This window comes from Anser anser, assembly GCF_964211835.1.
Source record: "Anser anser genome assembly, chromosome: 1".
Classification (NCBI taxonomy): Eukaryota; Metazoa; Chordata; class Aves; order Anseriformes; family Anatidae; genus Anser; species Anser anser.
The window spans coordinates 10,991,730-11,014,040 of NC_139720.1; the positions used below are offsets into that span (position 1 = coordinate 10,991,730).

Below are 22,311 nucleotides of genomic sequence, written 5' to 3' on the forward strand. Positions count from 1 at the left end.
AGATAAAATTTTATACCATTTTTTTCACTAAAATAGAGATACTTTTTATTCCCTTGGTGATTACAGATAAAAAAGATTACTATTATTTTTTTTTAAAGTATAAAAAATGCAGAATAAGTTATTGGGATAAAAAGTGCACTTTACTTGTGATATTCTACCAGAATCTAAGCATATTGAAGAAAAAAATGCAAAAAATCTTAGAAGTCACAAAAATGAAACTAATTTATTAAATTGAATTACAGGTTTTGTGTGATCCCCAAGGTGTTTTGCACAATTTTTCAATTAACCAAGAAAAAAATGAAATTTTCATAGGATTGAACATAATCCAGAATTATAATTTACCCGATGTTGGAGTAACATTGCAAGGAAACTGCCAGTGAAAAAACACTGGGTTTGTCTGTAAAGTACAGCTTGTGTGGTGATAAACTCTTAGGTCAGGCTCCTTACTACAGGGTTAGCTGTTTCCCCACCTAAATTGTGGGGAAAAACAATTATTATTACTTTTACTTATAAATATATATACATGCCTATGTATATATATGTCTGGGTGAATGTGTGAGCGTCTCTAGAGGTAAGCACATCACTTTCCAGGCAGATAAGAAGACAAAACCTTGGCCCTAGAGAGTTTATATTTGATGGACTGGGCATTGAAATGGAAGTCTCATACTGAAAATGTGTGTTAGGGCAAACATATAGTATCAATACACATTTCTATTCAATCCCTAAAGACAAATAAAGTGCTTAACATTGCCTTGAAAACCTCTGATGTAAAGGAAAAATGCCAAGGGATGTTGCTGTTTAATAGGCCTTGCACCAAAAGCAGAAAATATAGTGAAAGGGTAAGCAAAGTTTTAGTCATCAAAGTTTTAGTCAGCAAGGTTCCTGTTAAATGACTTACTTTGTACAAAAGCACTGACAAGTAGATCTCTATGTAGCAGACCCTATGGTGACAACAGTTGGGCTTTCTGGCAGAACATGAAGCAAGACAGCTAAGGCAGTACCTGGGGTAATTTCTGATGCTTAAATTCAAAGCAGTTGTGGCCTCAGGTAGTGAAGACCTCTTGGTGTGTTGTGTCACAACACTCAACCTTGTTCACGCTAATTTCCTGGTACTCAGGTCTAGCTGTTGCCTGACCAGGCATGGGAAGAGACCTCTCTGTTTGTAAGCTATGTGGAGCAGGTACACACCATCCCGGCTGGGCTGAGCCTGCTACATGCACACAAGGTGTGTATGAACAGCAGGTCTGATGGGCCAATGGACCCAATGAATTTTACACCTATGCCCATAATAAATTCCACCTGCCTTTTCCAGGGGTATTCTACTGCTCTGTGAGTAGTTACAAGCTGGTGAAGAAGAGAGAAGCAAGGGGTGGCAGGGAGTGTGCTGCTGCCACCAGCTCTGTAGCAGATAGCTGTCTCTGGGTGCTTGAGGGATGGGAGTAAAACTTGCTAGAGTAAGCTACAGGCCAGACAAATTATCCCAGACTTGGGCCATTGATTGAGTAATCCTGACTGAAGATGTGTATTTGTGTATGGACATATATTATTGTGTGTGCAGGCAGAGTGGAGGGAGGGTGGAGGGAGAAGAAAGCTGAAATGTGATTGTTTCTAGCTGTTTATAAAAATAGTATGATTAACACTGAAGTTTGCATGCTCTTATACTGTAATGATTGTCATTTTAAAACTAGCTTTTTGCCTTCGAGCTATCGGGGTAAAGACCTGCGGGAAAACTACTGCCGAAACCCCCGAGGGGAAGAGGGAGGGCCGTGGTGTTTCACCACCAGCCCAGAGACACGCCACGAAGTCTGTGACATCCCCCTCTGCTCAGAAGGTAATGTGGCAGTGCTCATGTGGAAAGTTGCGTTTTCTTGTACAGAGAGCAGGTACACAGAACTTCTGTTATCTTCAGTAACACTCACCTATGGACTTTGCAGCAAGGAAAGGTGATTTCTTATTAAGAATGAATGCTGTAGCAAGAAATGCAGTTGTTAGAGAAAAAAGGTCTTTTTACATTCTGGTAATCTGGAAAACCTGAACAAGCTTTCAGGCTCAGCAGCTTTTGGTCAGGTCATGGAGAAGCTGAAACATTGAAGTAGTGCTGAGTGCACAAATGTGTCCCTTATTTCATTACCTAGTTTACAGTAAATCCTTTAACAATTTCAGCACAACTGGATGATAAAATTGTCTAGTTGCATTCCATGATTAAATCAGCTTTCCTTCTTTTTGATGAAAGTATATGGGTAGTGAATTACAGGACAAATGTTTAAAGTAAACACACATTTTGTTTATCAAATGAAAAATGCTGTAAACAAGTAAAACATTTTAGAAAGGCAATCCCTTTACACTTTCAAGTCACAGAATCTGAAAACAAATTGATGCGTACCATCACATTTGTTGACTTTCATGTTTTGTTAACTTCCAAACCAAACTCCACATCTTGCTAGTCAGCCAATTCAGTTCCAGTCAATCAACCCGTTTAAATTCTCAAGATAGGATGCCTTCAATTTTCCAGCTAATATGTTATGTTCAATAGCTATGCGAGGGAAAGGAGGAAGGAAGAGAATGATTTACAAGGAGCTTGAAAATCTATTAAGAGATAACATTTAAAGATCAGTTTAAGGCAGCTTCAAATGGGATAAGACCTGGAGCTCACTGCAGGATCAAGACTTTGGTAGCGGATATTTTGACTGAAGAGTGAGATTTGTAGTTGCATAAATTAATACTTATTAAGTGCTCCTTAATTACTACTACTCTAATTAGGGGGCACTTGAGAAATGTGTCTGTAGTTAATTATGGTGATTTTATGCTATATTTTAAGACTTCTCATTCTATATTATGTAGCGTATTTTGTTCAGCTGCAATTTCAAATCCCTGTAGTGGCTTTTGCTCACTCTCCTGCCACCCCCCACTTTCTTAAACCAAGACTGAAAATGTATCATCAATTAAGCTGCCAAAAAGAATTAGTATCAAAAAGAAACAGCATCATATGTAACTAAAAATGCTAAGAATTTAAAGAGACAGTACATCCTGAAATTTCTCATTCAGACATTATTCTGCACTTAACCTGGTGTTATTACACAGCTCTGTATGACTTAGAGTGATTTAGAATTATAAATGCTAGTTATTTAGAAAATATTACCTCTAAATAATAATCCTTCCTCAGGTGTGTGTCTCTCCCTGTAACTGTAACATTTTCAACTGGGTGTGCAGGACATTAGAGAGCAGAAGAACTCGACGAAATCTCTGTAATAGGAAAGATTAGAAAGCAGCTAGGAACATGAGCCTCTAACAGCTCACACCTACCTGCTTCCAAACCATAAGAGTCCCATGAAGAGGTACCAGACTTAGGCATCTGGATTAGATCTAAGGGAGAGATGCAATTCCAAGGGACATTTCCCATACCAAGGATCCCTGACTTAAAAGGTAACAGGTTTTATGTCCTTCTAGGTTGCTTTCAATTTATAACAGCAGGGATATGATTTGTGTGTGTGTGTGTGTCAAAATTCACCAGCATAAAAAATAACTAGTATGCTATTTGTTTGTTTGTTTGTTTCTAGTTGAATGCATGACCTGCAATGGAGAGAGTTACAGAGGGCCAATGGATCATACTGAGTCAGGCAAGGAGTGTCAGCGCTGGGATCTTCAGAGGCCACACAAACACAAATTTCGTCCTGAGAGGTAATCTCCTCACTCCCAAGCAAATCTCTGTGGTTTTAATTTGAAAATTATACATATTCTGGAAGCAGCTGGGCAAAATAAGCATTATCTGAGATGAAATTAATGGAGTTTATTAGTTTTAGCTCTTTGGGGATCTGGCCCATGATATGTGCAGGTTGGTTACAGTTATGATGGAGATGCAGGAAGGAGACTAGTGACTATTTTGTGGAGCTGTGGCTCCATCCTAATTCTGTGTAGTGCAGTGATTTACATGCAATGCATTAGTTGGTCAAAATTTCCTCCCTAGCCTCAATATCAGTAAAAGAAGTCACCTCTGAATGTTTCTGCATATATTGTTATACAGCTTCACTTAGCTTAAAATACCTTAAAAACATTACAGAGTAAGTAACAATAAAAATTGTATTTTTTCTTTATGTTAGAGTTCTTAATACACTTAGTGAATATAAATGTGTGACATTACACAGTATGATCCTTTTTTGTACTATTGAACAGCTTTAAAACTGTAGATGGTGTTCTGCTCTAACCAGCTTTATGTATCCAATCTGTTTGACCACTGCGTTAGTTCTACCTGGAAAAACAATCATTCTGTTTAGCATTTTATGGATTAATGTTTTAGACTTTTATATATGTAAGACTTAAATTTATACTTATATATATACATATATATATTCAGTAATAGCAAGACAAATCGTATCTCCTTTAGGATTTTTCCTAGAGGGTAGAATTCACCTAACTGCAGAGGGTCATCTGTAACACACCATTCTGGAAGGATTTTGTGGGTAGGTTTAGGCCATGCAGGAGGACATTTGTGTCTCTCTTAAATTGGACTTAGATTTCTTTTTATTTTACTCTGGCTTTTGGATTAACTTCACTTTTAAAATGGATTGAATAACCTCCAGCTGCTGGAGAAAGACTGCAAGAATCAACAATCTCAGAATGTTTGAGATCTTTCACTGAAAGTATCTTCATATATTTTTAAGTGTTCCATTAAATATAGCCTAATTTTTACACTCTGAAATACAGTACTAATAGATTTTAGAAAGTCTGATTATTTATTTATTTAGTTATTTTTTCAGTAAAACATTAAGTGTCTGCAATTTTTGAGTTTATGTGATATAAACTTTTTTCCCTCTTGGCTCAGATGATCTGCTTCATGAATAATAGCAGGGTCTCCCATGGCTCTGCTACAATAAATATTTTGTATTAGCAGTCTGGGACTGAAGATAATCTGTTTCTGAGTTTTGCCATGCACTTGCTGTGCATTCTAGGATAAGTCAGAGAAAGAATTTTTTTCCTTAGGAATGATTCATTTATAGAACTTCTGGGTACAAACAATAATAATTTTACTGTCAGAAGGAAACTATTTTTCTGTTAGTTTTGGTTTGTTCACAAAATGACTTTTCAGACTAGTTGCAGTCTCACTAGTAATCACTTTCCTCCTTAAACATTTCCCACTGAAAATATCTTCCTGATCATGTTCAGACTGTTTCTTTTCTTTTTTTTTTTTTTTTTTGAAAAAAAAAAGGTATTGAAAAGCAATCCATGTGGATTGAACCAATCTATTAATGCTTTCACAACTGTACACTCCAGGATATTTCTAAGACACTGATGTTAATTAACTTTATGAAATGATCACTAAAGGTAGTGACAATTACACTTCGATTATCTTAGCTCTTTATTTTATTTTATTATTTTATTTTATTATATTCACATTTTAATGAACATTTAAGTTGTAAATAAGGGAGGAAGTCTGGAACAAATGATCAATTAAAATACAGCAGTCTCTTCAGGGGCTTGTTCTATATTATCTAGGAGTAATGTGAATAACCTGGAAACCAAGAAGGACTAGTATAGCTGGAAAGATTTTAACTTATTTGCATTTATGGATGCATCAATTGCAATGATGAAGAAAGAGAGGTAAGACTAATAATCTTTTCAAGTGCTCCATAATCTACCTGCTTTCAGCTCAGGGTGAATACATGTCACTTTTCATTTTTGTCACCTCAGTGAATTTTTCCAGATTTATTCCCTTCAGAGGAATTACTGAAGAGAATTCTTAATACCTGTTACATGTGATTGAAGCTAGCAGTAGGAATTCCCCCAAACAACTCCTGGATGACCCATTTTTAGCCTTTAGTGGATGCAGAAGCTCGAACTCCCTCATGTTAGGTAGGATTATGCCTCAATGTGGAATATAGACCATTGAGGTCTTAGACAGAGGCTTAGACAGACATTGAAAAGCATTGAGAAGCAGCAGTTCTCTCCTCTTACACTTATATTTTCTGCTCAGAAACAAATATGCTGTGGAAATAGGTGGTTATTGAGTAAAGGAATGTAGGGTTGAAGTGCAATATATGGGTTTAATAGATGTAGGTATTCTTTTATTAACATAATCTGGTTCATATCTCCATTAAGAAAAATCTGTATTATACAAAAATAAATTTTCAGTACTGCATGCCTTTTAAAATTTAAAAAAAAGGGGAAAAGAAATATTGGTAAGGCAACAGTTTCAGACACTTAAGTTTCAGTTTAGTCACAGCAGAGCTAGACATCAGCATCTGTCTCTTTAAAGAGAATAAATGTCTCTTCATCTAGCATCCTTTTTTTTTTTCTTAGAAACTGAGAAAAAAGTCTTGATTTTGACACCAGATGTGTATCTTTATGCTTCATTTCAGTTTCAGCAGGAAAGTGCAGCTACTGCTGTTTCAAAGGTTCTGAAAGATCTTGGAAACCTTGGGGTCTTTGTTGGGTGTGAGCAAGAGATCTGTGCCCAAGTGAATTACAGGGAGAACAAATCTGCAGAGCAAAGGGACAAGCTCTCGGGGAATCTTGTGTTGTGGAAATGTGTGGAATAGTTTGAAGCCTCATTGTCTATCTGATCCCTTATATTTGTGTCTTAAAGGTGTTTGCCTTTTCTGTAGGAACTGAGAAACTGTTGCTTGCTAAATATAAAAGAAGGCAGAAATGGGCCTGAGAATTCTGTGGGAAGAACCAGTGACTGGAAAGGTTGTGGGTTCTGGAAATATCTTTGTACCCTTCTCTAAGTAGATACAGTAGGTGGAAAGATGCAGTTCATGAACAGCGCTCTGTCTGACAATGATGGTCAGAGCTAGATCCCTGAAGAACTATTATATCTATTAAGGGTCAGCTACTTACTGATACCATTTTGACATGCCAACAATACTAGGAAGGATAGAATGTTCAATGCTATGCAAGACGTCCTTCTTGAAAGTGGATTCTTCACATACCCTGTTTTCCTGAGTGGCTTTAGGGAGCTATGACTGCAGGGACCTTGCCATTCTTGGACTCACCGTGGTAACATGTACTGCTATGTTACTTGGAGCATACACTGCTGACATCAAACTTCATCACTGCACTTAACAGGTGCCCAAAGCCATTATGTTTTCAGCGAAACTGTTAGCCTGTTAACTGTTTGCTTCTGAAATCCTTGGACTCAGTATGTTCCTTTACAGTTTCTCTTCTACCTAACAGAAAATGGGGTACTGCTGCTAAATCTGAAACTACCACATCTTCAGCTTCCTTTAAATTTTCATTTTTGTGAGATATTTCCTTGGGTTTCTTTTGAATTCTACTTGAATCCTGTTGCTGTCCCTTGCATAGATGAAGGAGCCTGATTTATCCAAAGGAGTGGGAGATCATGTTGCAAATGTATGAGTCAACATTAGGGTAATTGTCTGATAGAAAAAAAACATCCTAGCAAAAACACATGCTTGCAAATCATATTTTCCAATGCTTGTGTGAAACACATCTGCTTGCAGTTGTAAATGGGTTCAGGTTCCTAGGTAGTTAAGTTCTTTGTTCTCTTACATATATTTCATGTTTTCCTCAGGGGCAAGTCTACTTTTTGTTTCTTTTACAAACGAGTTTCCTTAAAACTGGAAAGCCAAGACAATTTGTATGCACTGGTGAAATTATTTTTTTTTCATTTATCTCCTTCTCTTTAATTTCATTGATGTTTGTATGGGACTTTTATACAAAAAGAGCCTCCTTATCTTGAATCTCTGCCTGACAGCTCAATAGTGGCAGCAGGAACGTGGAAATAATTAAATGGTACAATAGTTTTAAATCCTAATGAGATAAAGTGAGACGGAAGTTAATTCCTTATTTTCCTCCTTTTTTTCCTCAATGCTTGAAATGAGGGCATGACCTAGAACTAGCTCTGTTACGAAAATGGAGCTATCATTAGTAACAAAGCTATTGAAAATAGCTTCCAATTTGAACGCAGGGCTGTTGCACTGAAAAACCTGTTTTCTTAATGAGTCCGGCCTGCCAGGCAGTGTTTATATAATCCACACTTAATTGGGCTATTTCAGAAAAAAAAAAAAAAGAGTGGCTTTAGAGTCTGGTCATCAGTTGACAGACACAAGAGCAAGAGTTTAGCAATTAGCAGTTACTCCATCCGGTGGCCTTTGCATTAGCACAGCAGGGAATCCCTTCTGTGGAGGCCTGATTCTGTAGCACACTTGGAAAGTGATTTTGTTTTATTAACTTGTAATAGTGGTAAGGAGTATCTGATCCATCTCACAGGATCAGACCAGAGGTTAATAGGAACTGATTCTTGTTTGCCTCTGCTGAAGCCAGTCCTTTATGTACCGTATACAAGCCTGTGTAGTATTGCCAGGAAGACTTGCTTGACACGTTTCTCGTTGTGGTTTGCAGATATCCTGACAAGGGCTTTGATGATAATTACTGCCGCAATCCTGATGGCAAGCTGAGACCATGGTGCTACACTCTTGACCCTAACACCCCCTGGGAGTTCTGTGCAATTAAAACGTGTGGTGAGTTCAAGCAAAATTTATTACTTCCTTTTCCTTTTCAAAATCTGGACACAGATAGTTCAAGCAATATAGGACCGTAGACAGTTCATTCATTGTACTTTGTTGACTTAAAACATAGCTTTCAATGAGGAGTTCTTATAATGACATTGTATTTAATTTGGATAGGAAATAAAAAAAGTTGTGTGCTACTTAGCACTGGAATATACATATATGTGCATATCTTATATACAGGGACCTATGAAAATGTAGTAAAATCAAGAACTAACAAAATCAGGCAATGTTAGCATGAAGATCTCATGTGGAATATTAGTTTGACCATGTTGAGCTTCAGCATTACAGTTTGAGAGTAGATTCATTTATAACAATTTTGAGTAGTCCTCCTTCCCTACTCAGTGCTCTATTAGCAAATCTTCTTTGCTTTATTTTCCTCTTGTGCATTGTGCAGTTCTAGGCCTTGCTTCCTGCACACTATTCAGCTTTGTGTTGAAGACAGGATTATTTATTTCCCATGGGTTTCTTTGTGATATTCATCCCTCTGGTATCAAAGAACTCCACAGGCAATTAATTTAGTTTCATTCTGCAACTATGAAATGGTGGCTTTTGTTATCTTCATTTTACAGACAGGGGATCGAATCAAAGTGATATTAAGATATGCAAATATTAGATGCCCACTTTGAGATGCTTTATATTAATATTTTTAGAGACTTTACCATTGTGGGACACATCCTATGTTCAAAGTTCAGATTCTGATGACTTTGTGATATCTGTGCCAGCTTTATTCTACTGATAATTAGGTATCTTAATTGAGCAGTACAAGGACAATGAGGAAGATAAAATATTGAACCCCTCTTGAAAACTGCAGTGAAGTAATTTTTCTAGAGTTTTATGGGAATGTTGGAGCTGAGGTAGCTGCTAGAAATAAGTTTTGTAGGGACAAGTTTCTGTCAGGGAACCAAGATTTGCATTTCTGAAATTCCTTGCCTCATTCATAGATTGCAATTTATACAGCGAATGAGATGTGGGATCTACAGGTGATAGTCTCCTATCCTATCTCCAATACTTCTCATTGTCAGATCTAGGATACAATTTTTTTTTTTCCCTAAAAGAATTGCCATCCTGTGACATAATCAATGTGTTAGCAAATTATTAAAGACTGTCTCATAATACTCAGGGAGTTTTTCACTTTACTCAAAACCTGGTGTTGAAAAATTATTGGGAGTAGAGGCAACTTCTGAAAACAAGACATGACTCTGACAGAATCCCTACTGTAAAAGTCTGTCAGCTTCATACGTCCCAGCCCTGTGGCAGAGCTGCCAGGAACACAGGCAGGAAAGGGAAAACAGTAGTTTTAGATTTTCTGTAAAGAAGAGGCAAGGGGAAGTTTCCCAGTGAAAAGCACAGTGTCCTGTTTGCTCAGAAGAAAGTCAGTTTCTCTTAGATCTGCAGAGTTTGGGAAACTACAAATTCCATTGTTGTTCTGCTCAAATTTTGACCAAAATTAAGTGTTAAGAAAAAAAAAAATCCTCAGAACTAGACATTCTGCTTTTCATCTAGCTCTAAGTGTCACTTCAGTAGGCTTCTGTCATTGTAAAATTTATTTAGCTCTCTTAGGAGAAGGATAGAAGAAGAGACTAGATTCTATTAAAAAGAACATTTTAAGCTCATCTGAAACTGAATTTACTTTTCAAAAAAAGGAAAGAAAAAACGAATTATTTTTATTGAATATTTTCTTTGATTTTCAGACATCTCTGTATTACTATTATTATTTGCTTAAATCAAGATAAACAGCTATGAGTGTGTCTCAAATCTAGACAAAAAAGTGACAGTGGCGGACCTTATACAAAAGCATGTTTTCACAACATAATCCTGTGTGGTTTGTTTGTTTGTTTGTTTGTTTAATTTTGGATACATATTTATATATCAAAGAATCACAGAATGGTTGATGTTGGAAGGCACTTCTGGAGGTCATCTGGCCATTTCCTTGCTCAAGCAGGTACACTCAGAGCTGGTTGCCCAGGACCGTGTCTAGACAGCTTTCTAAAGTTTTCAAGATGGGAGACTCTACAACCTCTCTGGGCAACCCATTCCACTTGTTCATGACAGTACAGAAGTGCTTCCTGATGTTTAGATGGAACCTCTTGTGCGCCAGTTTCTACCCATTACTCTTGTCCTGTCATTGGGCACCACTTAAAAGAGGTTGTCTATGTCTTAATTGTGTCCTCCTTTCAGGTGTTTATAGACATTGATAAGATCCCCCTTGAGCCTTCTCTTCTCCAGGTTGAATAGTCCCAGCTCTCTCAGCCTCTCCTCACAGGAGAGGTGCTCCATTCCTTTGATCATCATGGTGGCCCTCTGTTGGACCTTTTCCAGTATGTCCAAGTCTCTCTTGTACTGGGGGCCCAGAAATGGACACAGTACTCCAGGTGTGGCCTCACCAATGCTAAGTGGAGGGGAATGATCATCTCTCTTGACCTGCTGGTGATACTTTGCTTAAAGCAGCAAGGATACCATTAGCCTTTAGCGGCAAGGGCGCATTACTGACTCATGTTCAACTTGGTGTCCACTAGGATGGACAGAAAGCTGAAAGTTGTGTAGCTTACAGCATATCCTGGTGCCTGGAGTTGTTCCTTTCCAGATGTAGAACTCCACACTTCTTGCTGAACTTTATGAGATTCTTGTCAGCCCACCCCTGCAGCTTGCCAGGGTCCCTTTGTATGGCTGCACAGCCCTTTGGTGAGTCAGACACTCCTCCCGTTTCATGTCATCTGTGAATTTACTGCACTCGGCTCCGTTGTCGAGACCATTAATGAAGATGTTAAACAGGTCTAAATCCCGTATTGACCCCTGAGGTACTCCACTTTTTACTGGCCTCCAGCTAGACTTTGCACCACTGATCCTCTGGGTCCTGCTGGTCAGCCAGTTTTCAATCCACCTCACTGTCTGCTCATCCAGCCCATACTTCAACAGCTTTTCTATGAGCATCTTATGGGGGACAGTGTCAAAGACCTTACTGAAGTTCAATAAGACAATATCCACTGCACTACCCATATCCATCAGACTGGTGATTTCAATTGAAGCTTACCAGCTTGGTCAGACATGACTTCTTCTTGGTAAATCAATGCTGAGTGATAATGATTTTCTTCTCCATCATGTGCTTGGAAATGGTTTTCAGGATTAGCTGTTCCAACATCTTCCCAGGGACTGGGGTGAGGCTGACCAGCATGTAGTTCCCTGGGTCCTCTTTCTTGCCATTTTTAAAGATGAGTGACATTTGCTTTTCACCAGTCTTCAGGCACTTTTCCCAGTTGACAAAAGACTATAGAAAATGGTCTCACAATCACATCTGCCAGCTCACTCAGAACTTGTGGATTCATCTCATCAGGGCACATGGACTTCTGAATGTACAGTTTGTGCAAGTGTTCCCTGACCTGATCGTTTTCCTCTAAGGGTACATCTTCCTTGCTCCAGCCACTCAGCCTGGTCTCTGGGACCTGGGATTCCTGAAAGCCACTCTTGCTGGTAAAGACTGAGGCAAAGAAGGCATTCAGTACATCAGCCTATAAGTATACACTGGGGAGAGAGAGAGAAGGGAATGGCTCTGGCATGAGCAGTGAGCAGTGGCTAACTAAAAGTGGAAGCAAGGGATTCTCTGTCTTTACTTTGGAATTCTTAACAAACCAAATTATACCTTGTCTTGTACTTCCCCAATCCATCATTCAGAGTATTGTCTCCTTGCTTGCTCTTGGTTTGGGACAGTGCAATGTCTTGGGGTGTCAGTCACTTCTTGTCAGTCAGTCAACTACCTAAAATGCAAAGGTTGAGTATGAATACTCTTAATGTACTCCCTGGCAGGGAGTAAGTGAATTTTTTCTGCACTCTTATAAATCATTGTAAATCCAGTACAAATTAGTTAAAATTAGTAAAATTATTCCATCGTGGAAAAGTGATAATAATTTGCGACTTCGGATAATGTCAGTAATCAGACCCTACAGAGACTGAGGAAACTTAACAGGACACCAATACTTGTTTTGTGTCAGGCACCCATTAAATCCATCCATCTTGAAAATCTTGTCTGTGAACTACAATACTGATTCATGCAATCATATCTAGAGTTTTTGATTCTCTGAACATTTACATTCAGCCTTTTTGCATTATGAAAGCAATCTTGTTTAACTCTGTAACCGAATTGTCTTTCATTAAACAGTTATTTTTCTTTTAACATAGCTGAGCTTCCCACATTTCTCTAAATATTAGATAATACATGAATCATATGCAGTCTAATAGATTTATTCTTTTCCTGTGGTAGATGTGATTTTATTACGAAAATAAAAATATTCCTAAGTTACAGCTGACCGTTTCACAAATGCAACTTTTATAAACCTTTATCCTTTGGCATTTCCTGAGCTGATGTGTCAGTGTTCTGAGGATTCACATCTGGCTTTGCTGGTCACGCAAGCTTACAGTCCATGTAGCTCTTAGTATTTACAGCTTGAACTAAGTTTTATAAAATCATTGGGTGGGAGAGCAAACTACTGTAATGTTACCTTTTTCTGCATAAATCACAATTATATCATAGTTCTGAAGAAAATATAATTCCAATACCAGCATCACCAAATGTAAATGAAAAATATAAATCAACAATGTAATGATTTTAATGTTGTGATGAAAACTTTTTATCTCATTTCTAGGCATAAGTTCATAACATTAAATGTAAATTCTTTCTTTGATCTTCAGCTAGAAAGTATATTAAGATCAGTGGAAATTTCACATGCAATTTCACTTCAGTTAATACTGCAGTATTTTCACTGCAGAAAACTAGATCTTTGGAAATTCCTGAAGAAATTTATATGAGGAAGAGTACAGAAGTAATGATCTCAAAAGTGTTGATATTTTCAAAGAATGTTTAGCATATGGCATTGCCCTCTACACAAGAAGCAGTGCTGCCCACTGCTTTTATAAACAAAAGAAGGAATTAATTGCAGATATTACAGTTATATCAGCAGCTCGGTGACTGGAAAGTCAAGGCAAAATATCAGTGCCACGTTCTGAGTTTTCTGTCTTTCTTGAGGCACATAGAAAAACTGTTTTCCCGCCACCTAGCAGGGAGCCCAAAACACTAGACCATTCTGGGTTTCAGTGGCTGTTCCATTTTCTGAAGCTGTGTCTGTGTGCAGTTTCAGTACACTAAACAGAGAACATCATGAGTTATATGTCTTTATAGCTTTGTGGTTTGGATTCTCACACAGGTTTTTAATTCCTATGTTGAGGACTGTTTATATATTTTACAAGAAATACTAATTAAAAAAAAGTGCTCTGCAAATCCAAGGCCTTGGACAATGTACAAAAACGTAGGTGTCCTCTCTTTGGGGGAGTGACCACAAGGCAGCATGCTGCTTGTGGCTTTAGCTAGATGTCATGAGTGCTAGTATGCTCTATAGCCAAAATGCTGACAACAGCTCATATACAAAATTTTAGGCAAAAAAAGTCAGTGGAAGGAAGCATTCATAAAATAAATATGTTTTTAAGACTGAAGAGACAGGAGGGCATTGTAACTTTATTTCCAAGCACAGAAGGCAGCATAAAACATGGTGGCTTACAGCCAGGGCTGTGAGAAAGAGATGACAGGATCAATTAGGGATTAGAGATGGCTCAAGCTGCAAAAATTGGATCTGGATTAAGCCTTCAGGGACCCCAGGATTGGTTTGAAGTTGCTCACATATGTGTCTGTGGTTTTGGCTTGAGACAATTTTTAGTTAGAAGAGAGGATAAAAAGACAACTATAATAGCAATAAGAAGTGTAGGATGAAATGAAGAAATGGAAGCAATAACAGCAAGTTTGAAAAAAGAAAATGGCTATTATTTTGCCATGAATGAGGATATGGACTACAGGGAAGAAAGGAGTGGGTAGCTAATATATATTTTTTTTTTTTTAAAAAAGCCATCTTTCTATGGATGAACTATAAAACAGAGAGGTGCTAAGGCCCACAAATGAGGAAGCTACATTTGTCAGTCATTTGAAAGGTGCAGAGCTACATGCAATTATTATGTTAAGGACAGTGTTTAGTTGCTGCTTACCTGATTTCCAGCCAACCCAGCTGATTTTATTGTGGATTTAGTCTTTGCTCCTAGGCAATAGGCATGGGTGACTGGAGACCTAAATTCCCTGAGATAATTCAATAACGGCCTGAGTTTGATGGAAAGCAAGTAATGAAACAGCGAAGTGAGAATCTGGGTGTAAAATTAAACGTTGCAGTGTATCTACAACTTTTGGAAAGGCCAAAAAAAATCACCAATATTAGATTACTCATCTTTTTAAAACAGATATTTAAACTGCCCATTTGAATGTGAAGTTTTGATAAAGGAGTTATTTGTTCAATCACAGTATGTAAACAAATAAATGTGCCACTCAGTTTAAACATAATATTTATGTAAGATAAAGATGTTTATGGAACAGTGAGTGAGAAGAGACTGGTGTTTAGTAGTAGATAAAGTATTACCTTCCACCTTGCTTTACATGGAAACATAGCAGAGCTGTAGCATTCATTGCATATTCCATTGCTTTATTCTATGTTTCCTCAAAGAGAGTCTTTCTGAGATTCTTTTAGTTATTTCTATAAGAGTTTTGAAAGTGAGATTTAAAAGCTCCTGTGAACCTGCAGAGAAGTTCTAACTGTGAAAATCTGAATCCAGATCAAGATTTTGAATGGATTAAAACCAAAACTGTATTTAAAGCTTAGTTGCAGATATTGGAACAACCCAGAAAGGTTAGGTGACAACGTATTCTTCAGTACTGTGATTCTTCAGCTTGGGTCTAATTTATTTCTTCACCTTCTCTTGTGTTCTCACTGAAACAATACAAAGCCAGACCAAACCCTTTCTCTTTAATGCTTCAGGATCAGTGTTTTGTTGTTGTTATTTTGTTTTGTTTTCTGTTTTTATTTTTTTTCCATGTTTTCTATACTATGAGAAAAATATGTCCTACATACGTGAATATATGAGTATTTGCACTGAAAGAAACATGGAAAGAAAAGAACTGCCACACTGGTATTACCCAGCACTGTATATTGAATAGCCTGAGGTACGGATGCCTGGAAGTCTTGTTACTAAGCATGTAGCTCATAACCTGAAAGTCAATGAGTTTCTCATTGACGTGCAGAATGGCATTGATTGTGTTTAAAGAGGATCTTGTATTCAAAACAGTTTCTTCATTGGTTTAATCACCTCTTTTGAAATCTACATTTTATGATTTTTCTTTATAAATGAAATACATTTTCCTATTATTGAGTGAAGCACTAAGAAAATACTGCAACAAGATAAGCAATTGTAGATTTTTTTCCCCAATTAAAAAATTTAGAACTATGTTTCTTTTCAAACCATGTCTTGTCCAAAAATACTTAGATAGTATTACCGTGAAAGAACAGTATTAGTCCAGCAAAATCCCTGCCTTCTTTTAAGTTTGTAGGAGTTTATCTATTGACCTAATTTTTGCAGGATTTACTTCTGGATTATTGGGGTTAAAGACAGAAATAGTACCCTGGCTGGTTGCTTCAGCTGTAGAATGACTCAAGGCCCCTGCTGATTCCCTCATGCTGGCATTACTGTGAGAACCAGTACTGAGAAGACTGTCTGTGGCTTTACACATGAAGCTCTGAATAATGTTTCATCTCTCTATTCAAGCATCTTCGAATACATGAGCTGTCCATTATTAATAGTTATTTGATTTGAGATATCAAGATAAGGAAGGCTTTATGGAAAAAGGATACTTTTACATTGTTATATTTTGGTTGGGGACCTCAGCATGAACATGTGAAAGTAAAAATACTACTAACAAGAAATCCTTAAGCAGGTGTCTGAATTACACAGCTAATTTGAGTCTTGCAGAATTTAAAAATAATTGTATCGAAGTTCAAAAGTAGTAAAATGCTGCTGAAAATTAACATTATTCTGTTCATAATGAAGTTTTCTACAGCAATAAGAAGTGGCAATCAATAAATCATAAATAGCAGTCTTTTATAAGATGATTTTTTGTGTGTGTGATCTTCCTTTAAAAGTATTTTTTTTCTCAGTTTGGAAGGCTGAACTGGAACCAAAATGGTACTTCTAACATGAAATTAAAGTACCTGCTTAGATAGCGAGTATAGCTTATTGAATTTAAATTCATTTTCTAACTTAATTCATAACAGTTTTCTCCCTGAAACAAGCCCTCAGAGTTGCAGGTCTTTATTTATACTTTAGAGGAATTTCTAGGATGAAGATGGGATTCCTTACTGATTTTGGCATTATCTTGTGTCCATCTTCTAAGAGAACTGCTGAGTGTGCTCTCAGAAGTAGGACTCTCTTTCATCAGTATACCTGGTATGTATGCTTGGAATTACTGTACTTGGTTGTGTGGGTGACAGAAGTAATTCACCTCAAGGACAAGACCACTACTGAGTGAAGACGACTATTTAGATGACTATTTATGAAGACGACTATAAGTTGTAGACTTAGACAACCTGGGCATTTCTTAAAGTTTGGCAACTGCCTTATGGTCTGCAGAACACCTCTGTAATGCCTACTAAGGCAGTCATTGTTCCTCAAGTACGCCACTGTGTGTGTCCAGCTTACTCTTTGTTCCCGTGAACAAAGATCATTCCCATAGTTCCTCTTTGTGGTAATAACCAGCAGAATTTGTTGAACTTTTTTCTGAGCTTGCTGAGACTCAAGAACTGGACTAGGAGAGGTCGTTTCTGAGGGCACAAGCCCTGAGAATTTCAGAATTACATTTTAGAATTATATTTCAGTAACATTTTTAGGTCTCTTTTTTCATGTTTGAAATCTAGGCATTTGTAAGAAATGCAGGTATAGTAAGAGGAATTCGGGGAGAGTCCTGTAAACATTTTGGAATGATAGGATTGCTTTATTAGTTCAAATAAAAATATTTTAATGATCCTTTAAAGACTAGAATTCTCACTGAGAGGTGCCACAAAGTGGCAGTAGATAATCACAGAATCACAGAATTGTAGGGGTTGGAAGGGACCTCGAGAGATCATCGGGTCCAACCCCCCTGCCAAAGCGGGTTCCCTAGAGAAAGTTGCCCAGGTAGGCATCCAGATGGGTCTTGAATTTCTGCAGGGAAAAAGACTCCACAACCTTCCTGGGCAGCCTGTTCCAGTGCTCTGTCACCTTCACCGTGAAGAAGTTCTTTCGCATGTTGGTGTGGATCACTTCCTGTGATCCATTTTGTGGCCATTGCTCCTTGCCCTGTCCTCACACACTACTGAAAAGAGGTTGGCCATATCCCTTTGTCTCCCACAATTCAGGTATTTATAAACATTGATAAGATCCCCTCTCAGTCTTCTTTTCTCCAGGCTGAACAGACCCAGGTCTCTCAGCCTTTCCTCACAGGGGAGATGCTCCAAGCCCTGTATCATCTTTGTGGCTCTCCGCTGGACTCTTTCCAGGAGATCCCTGTCTTTTTTTGTACTGGGGAGCCCAGAACTGGACACAGTACTCCAGGTGAGGCCTGACCAGGGCAGAGTATAGGGGGAGGATCACCTCCCTTAACCTGCTGGCCATGCTCCTTTTTATGCACGCCAGGATCCCATTGGCCTTCTTGGCCACCAGGGCACACTGCTGGCTCATGGCCAACCTGTCGTCCACCAGGAACCCCAGGTCCTTCTCTGCAGAGCTCCTCCCCAGCAGCTCATCCCCCAGCCTGTAATGATACATGCGGTTGTTCCTTCCCAGGTGCTGGGCTCTATACTTGCTTTTGTTAAACCTCATTTGCAGATTCTGAAAAAAATTGTCTCTTAGCCATCATTATGTAAGGCTTTCCAGTAGTGACTTGGCTGTGCAAGTATTCATAATAATCGGAAAATTTGGTTAGAAGTTCCTTTAATGAGAATATTTTAACACAAGCAAATTAATGTAATATATGATCTACAGATAGAGTTCACTCTCAGGGCATGTAGTGAAAAGTTTGATGATGAGCTTTGTACCTTTAGGTATGTAAGAAGAAGGAATTCTTTACAAAATAATGTGACCATTCTAAAATCAATTGGTGCATTATTTATTTTATTTTATTTTATTTTATTTTATTTTATTTTATTTTATTTTTTCATTTCAGGCATGTGATTAAAAAAAAAAAGAACAAAAATATGTAAAAAACAATCTAATTACTTTTTCCACATCATGGGTAAGGAGTAGATGTGCTACTCTATTGAATTATAAGTTACAATTGAAATATTAACTTCCTGAGTATGTCCGGTCTTTGTATAGAGCTTGTTTTGTATAAGATAAACTTGTGTTAAGTTGAATATTTATGCATAATTACTGGTAATAGTAATACTACAAGTCTTTTTTGCTAGAGTTGTATAGTTGCAATTTATTAATTTACTTTGGAAGTATTATTCAGACAGGATGTCTTCTGTATGCTGAAATTTATAATGGTGGCTGATTCTTTCTTATTCCAAATTGTATGCTATGTTTCTTTCCTTTATATATATATATTTATAGATCTTTTATATTTTCATATATTTCTTATATATTTTCATATATTTTTGAAAAGACAAATATGTATTTGAATGTGGTGTAGTGATCTTCAGTCTAATCAGTTTAAGAGCTCTCTTGGAATATGCTTTCAATTTATTTTTGTAGGTTAGTAATGGTGGAAAGCTGAAATGCAGCTGCGTATTTCTATTAGATGTACAATTTTGTCTTTTTTTTTTATTGTTGTTGTTGTCCAATTATGTATCAAATGAATAATAATTATTTAAAATATAGTTAATAGCTACAAGTCTTTTTGATGACCCCATCAAGAAGAGTAAATTTATCAGCTTCCAGAAGCCTGCTTGGGATGCTTGCAGAGCAAGGTCTTTTTCATTTTGGGGTGAGCTTAGAATTCATAATCCCATTGAAACGGGACAACTTTTGCAGACAAGTTGCCTTGGGATGGAAGGACAGGAAATAAATTTGACTATGAAATTCTGATGTAAAAACATCAACCAGATGAAGAGAAAAGCGGAATTTTTCTCCAGCATGGAGAAATGTACAATTCAACTTCAGAACTTGATGTTATCATCTGACAGAAAAGTGATCTTTAACATAGAGGATTAGACAGCAAATCAACCAAACCCATCTGTTATGACATTTGGTTTCCTTGAGAACCATATTCTCCACAAGTTCACAGAACTGGCTGAAGTACCAGGCATGAAATATATTATGAGTAAAACACATGAATATTGTTCTAATCACCGGACTATTTGCAGAAAAGTAATTTGAAAACTTTATTAACGTACTTACTGCTGACAACAATACTTTTAGGATAATTAATAGGTTTAGTCTTGTGAACAATAGCAATTACCAACAGATGGACAGTTACTTAAAAAAAATATTGTGTTGGAAGCTTTTGGGGACATTGTAGTTGCACTGTTTTTACTGTAGTATATTTAGTTTTGTACTACTTTGTATATATCCGACGCAACATCTGTGCCATTAATTTCCAATTATGAAAATTGCATAAGAAATAATAACAGACTTTCAAGTTATGTGAATAAGTCATTTCAGAAACCACTGTTTTTCTGAATTTAGTTAAAGATGGACCATACTAGGATGAATGCAGACTATATCACCATCTGTAAAAGATCTTTAGTCTGATGAATTTCTTGGTCTTTAAAATGTTTGTCTCTCTTTAGAGAATAATGATATTTGATTTCTAAAAACAAGCCTTTTTTTTTTTCTTTCTTTTTTTTTTTTTCTCTCTTTTTTTTTTTTTTTCTCTGAGTATATGAGATACAAAAAGAGAAGCTTCGGGGAGGATTTAGCACATTACTTTACAATAAGAATAAGATTTTTTTTTCCTCTTTTTTATTTTTTTTTACTCTTTGATTTGATATTCTGGGAATTCTATGGAGAAAAACAATCAGTTTCTTCTCATCCTGCAAACATATTTTAACATGTTTAGCAGTGCACACAGGGGTGGTCACTCAGTGTGCAAAGCTAAGCAAATGAGAAAATATTTGCTTAACTGGAAACAATAACTAAGAAAATTGTTTGACTTTCAATATTATATAAATGGGCCAACTATCTAAGAAAAGCTCTTAAATGTTACACAGTTTTTAGAGTCTTGGTCTGCAGGTGGATAAACTAGCATAAGGCCCAATACCCATTTTGATCTCATGGATGTTGCCAATGGGAAGAGGAGATAATTATTCTGTAAAAGGCATCAGAGTGGCAATATCACCAAAGAACTCCAGTTCCCACAATTTGACCTGCAATGCAGAGTACAAACCTAACACTTTGAACCAGTCTCAATTCTAAGAAAATAAAACAGCACCTCTTCTGCAGATGCAGGTATCATGAACAGCACAGAGGCAGTGGCTGAGACAACAACGTGCATCCAGGGGCAGGGTGAGGGCTACCGCGGCACGGTCAACACCATATGGAGTGGAATCCAGTGCCAAAGGTGGGACTCTCAGTTTCCTCACCAGCACAACATCACTCCTGAGAACTTCAAGTGCAAGTGAGTAGACACAGGCAGGTGTTACTGCAGTAGGCAAAGAGCAGTTCTTGTTGTTTTTAAACTTCATGCCACCAAAGTAGGCTGTGGGATCCCTGCCCCTCACTCCGAAGTGGGATGAATTTACTTTGCTTGCTAGAAAACTTTTGAATATGGGAAAATCAATTCTTCCTATACCAAAATACTGTTTCTAAATGATTTTGTGTGAAACTGTAGTTTCTAAATGCATTTGTGTGAAAATGTAGTTTTGTTTGTTTATTTGTTTTTAATGAACATTATCATCAAGCTTGTGTTTAATTGATTGAACATTTAATAGATGTTTCCCAGGGTGGAACCTGAATTCCAGCAGTGCTTGTACATTACTATTGTTTTTCTTTCATGGGGATAAGTACTTGTTTGCAGTTTGGTTACTGAATTTAACTTAACGTGCCCTAAATGTTACCTAAATATAATCTCACTGGCAATACTTGGCATTTATAATATTTGATGATACTTCTTTTATTTTCTGTGGGTTTAATCATTTTTCTGTCTCGTAACTAAATGTATTTACACGAATAGGCCTGATTTTACCTGAAGGACCACGGTTCATCTAAACTTCCTGTACAGTTACCAAAAAGTGAGATACATTTCTAGTATATGAATTATCTACTTATTTTAAGCAGTTACCTTAATCACACTCGTTCAGTCCTTTTTCTAATGAGTGTAGAGGAAACCAAGCCAACCAGCATGGACTTAAAGCTCAGTTTACATGAAATATCTTTACTGACAGCTAAATATTAATCTGGACTTGTGCTGGCATTCAATGGTGTGGATCTTGCAAAGTAAAGAAAAGATTCCAGTTTCAGCTCAGATTCACTCTTTAACAGTAGTTTGTTTAAGCAAAACAAATATTGTGCACAGTAAATATGAAAACATGACAATAATCATTCTATTAGAAAACTGGACTGACACTAAACCTCCTCTGTCAGTCTCAGGACCATCCTGAATTTACCCATAAATTAGTGCTTGAGCCCAATCCCACAGGTGTTTCTCAGACAATCAATCATTGCTTAAATCATTTCGTGCTGTACCTATACAACACTGCTGCAGGATTAGGCCCTAAAGGTTAAAACCCACAAAGGTTTTAACAATTTTCTTAGCAGTGTAGAGTGGCTGCCAATATTAGACCTTTTTATTCAGCCTATGCTTGAGAGCACAGTGGCTGTTTAGGCCAATATCTTGAGCTAAATCAATAAAACCACTTGTATGAATGTTCAAAACACAGAGGAAGAATTACAGCACTAGGACAATTCTTTCCATAGTCTATTATCAGTAAGTGTTGCAGATGGAAAAATG

At 37.2% G+C, this 22,311-nt stretch overlaps 1 protein-coding gene across 3 annotated transcripts in view; it reads left to right on the top strand.

Annotated features, from left to right (window-relative positions):
• Nucleotides 1-22,311, top strand: part of HGF (hepatocyte growth factor) — a 64,207-nt gene that overhangs the window by 21,539 nt on the left and 20,357 nt on the right. For 2 of the 3 annotated variants that reach the window (XM_083821364.1, XM_083821363.1), the window contains exons 5-8: nt 1,689-1,831; nt 3,558-3,678; nt 8,359-8,477; nt 20,805-20,979. In XM_083821364.1, coding sequence (XP_083677490.1) covers nt 1,689-1,831; nt 3,558-3,678; nt 8,359-8,477; nt 20,805-20,979 — 558 coding nt within the window. The remainder of the gene's footprint in view (nt 1-1,688; nt 1,832-3,557; nt 3,679-8,358; nt 8,478-20,804; nt 20,980-22,311) is intronic. The other variant, XM_083821365.1, reaches the window with a different exon arrangement.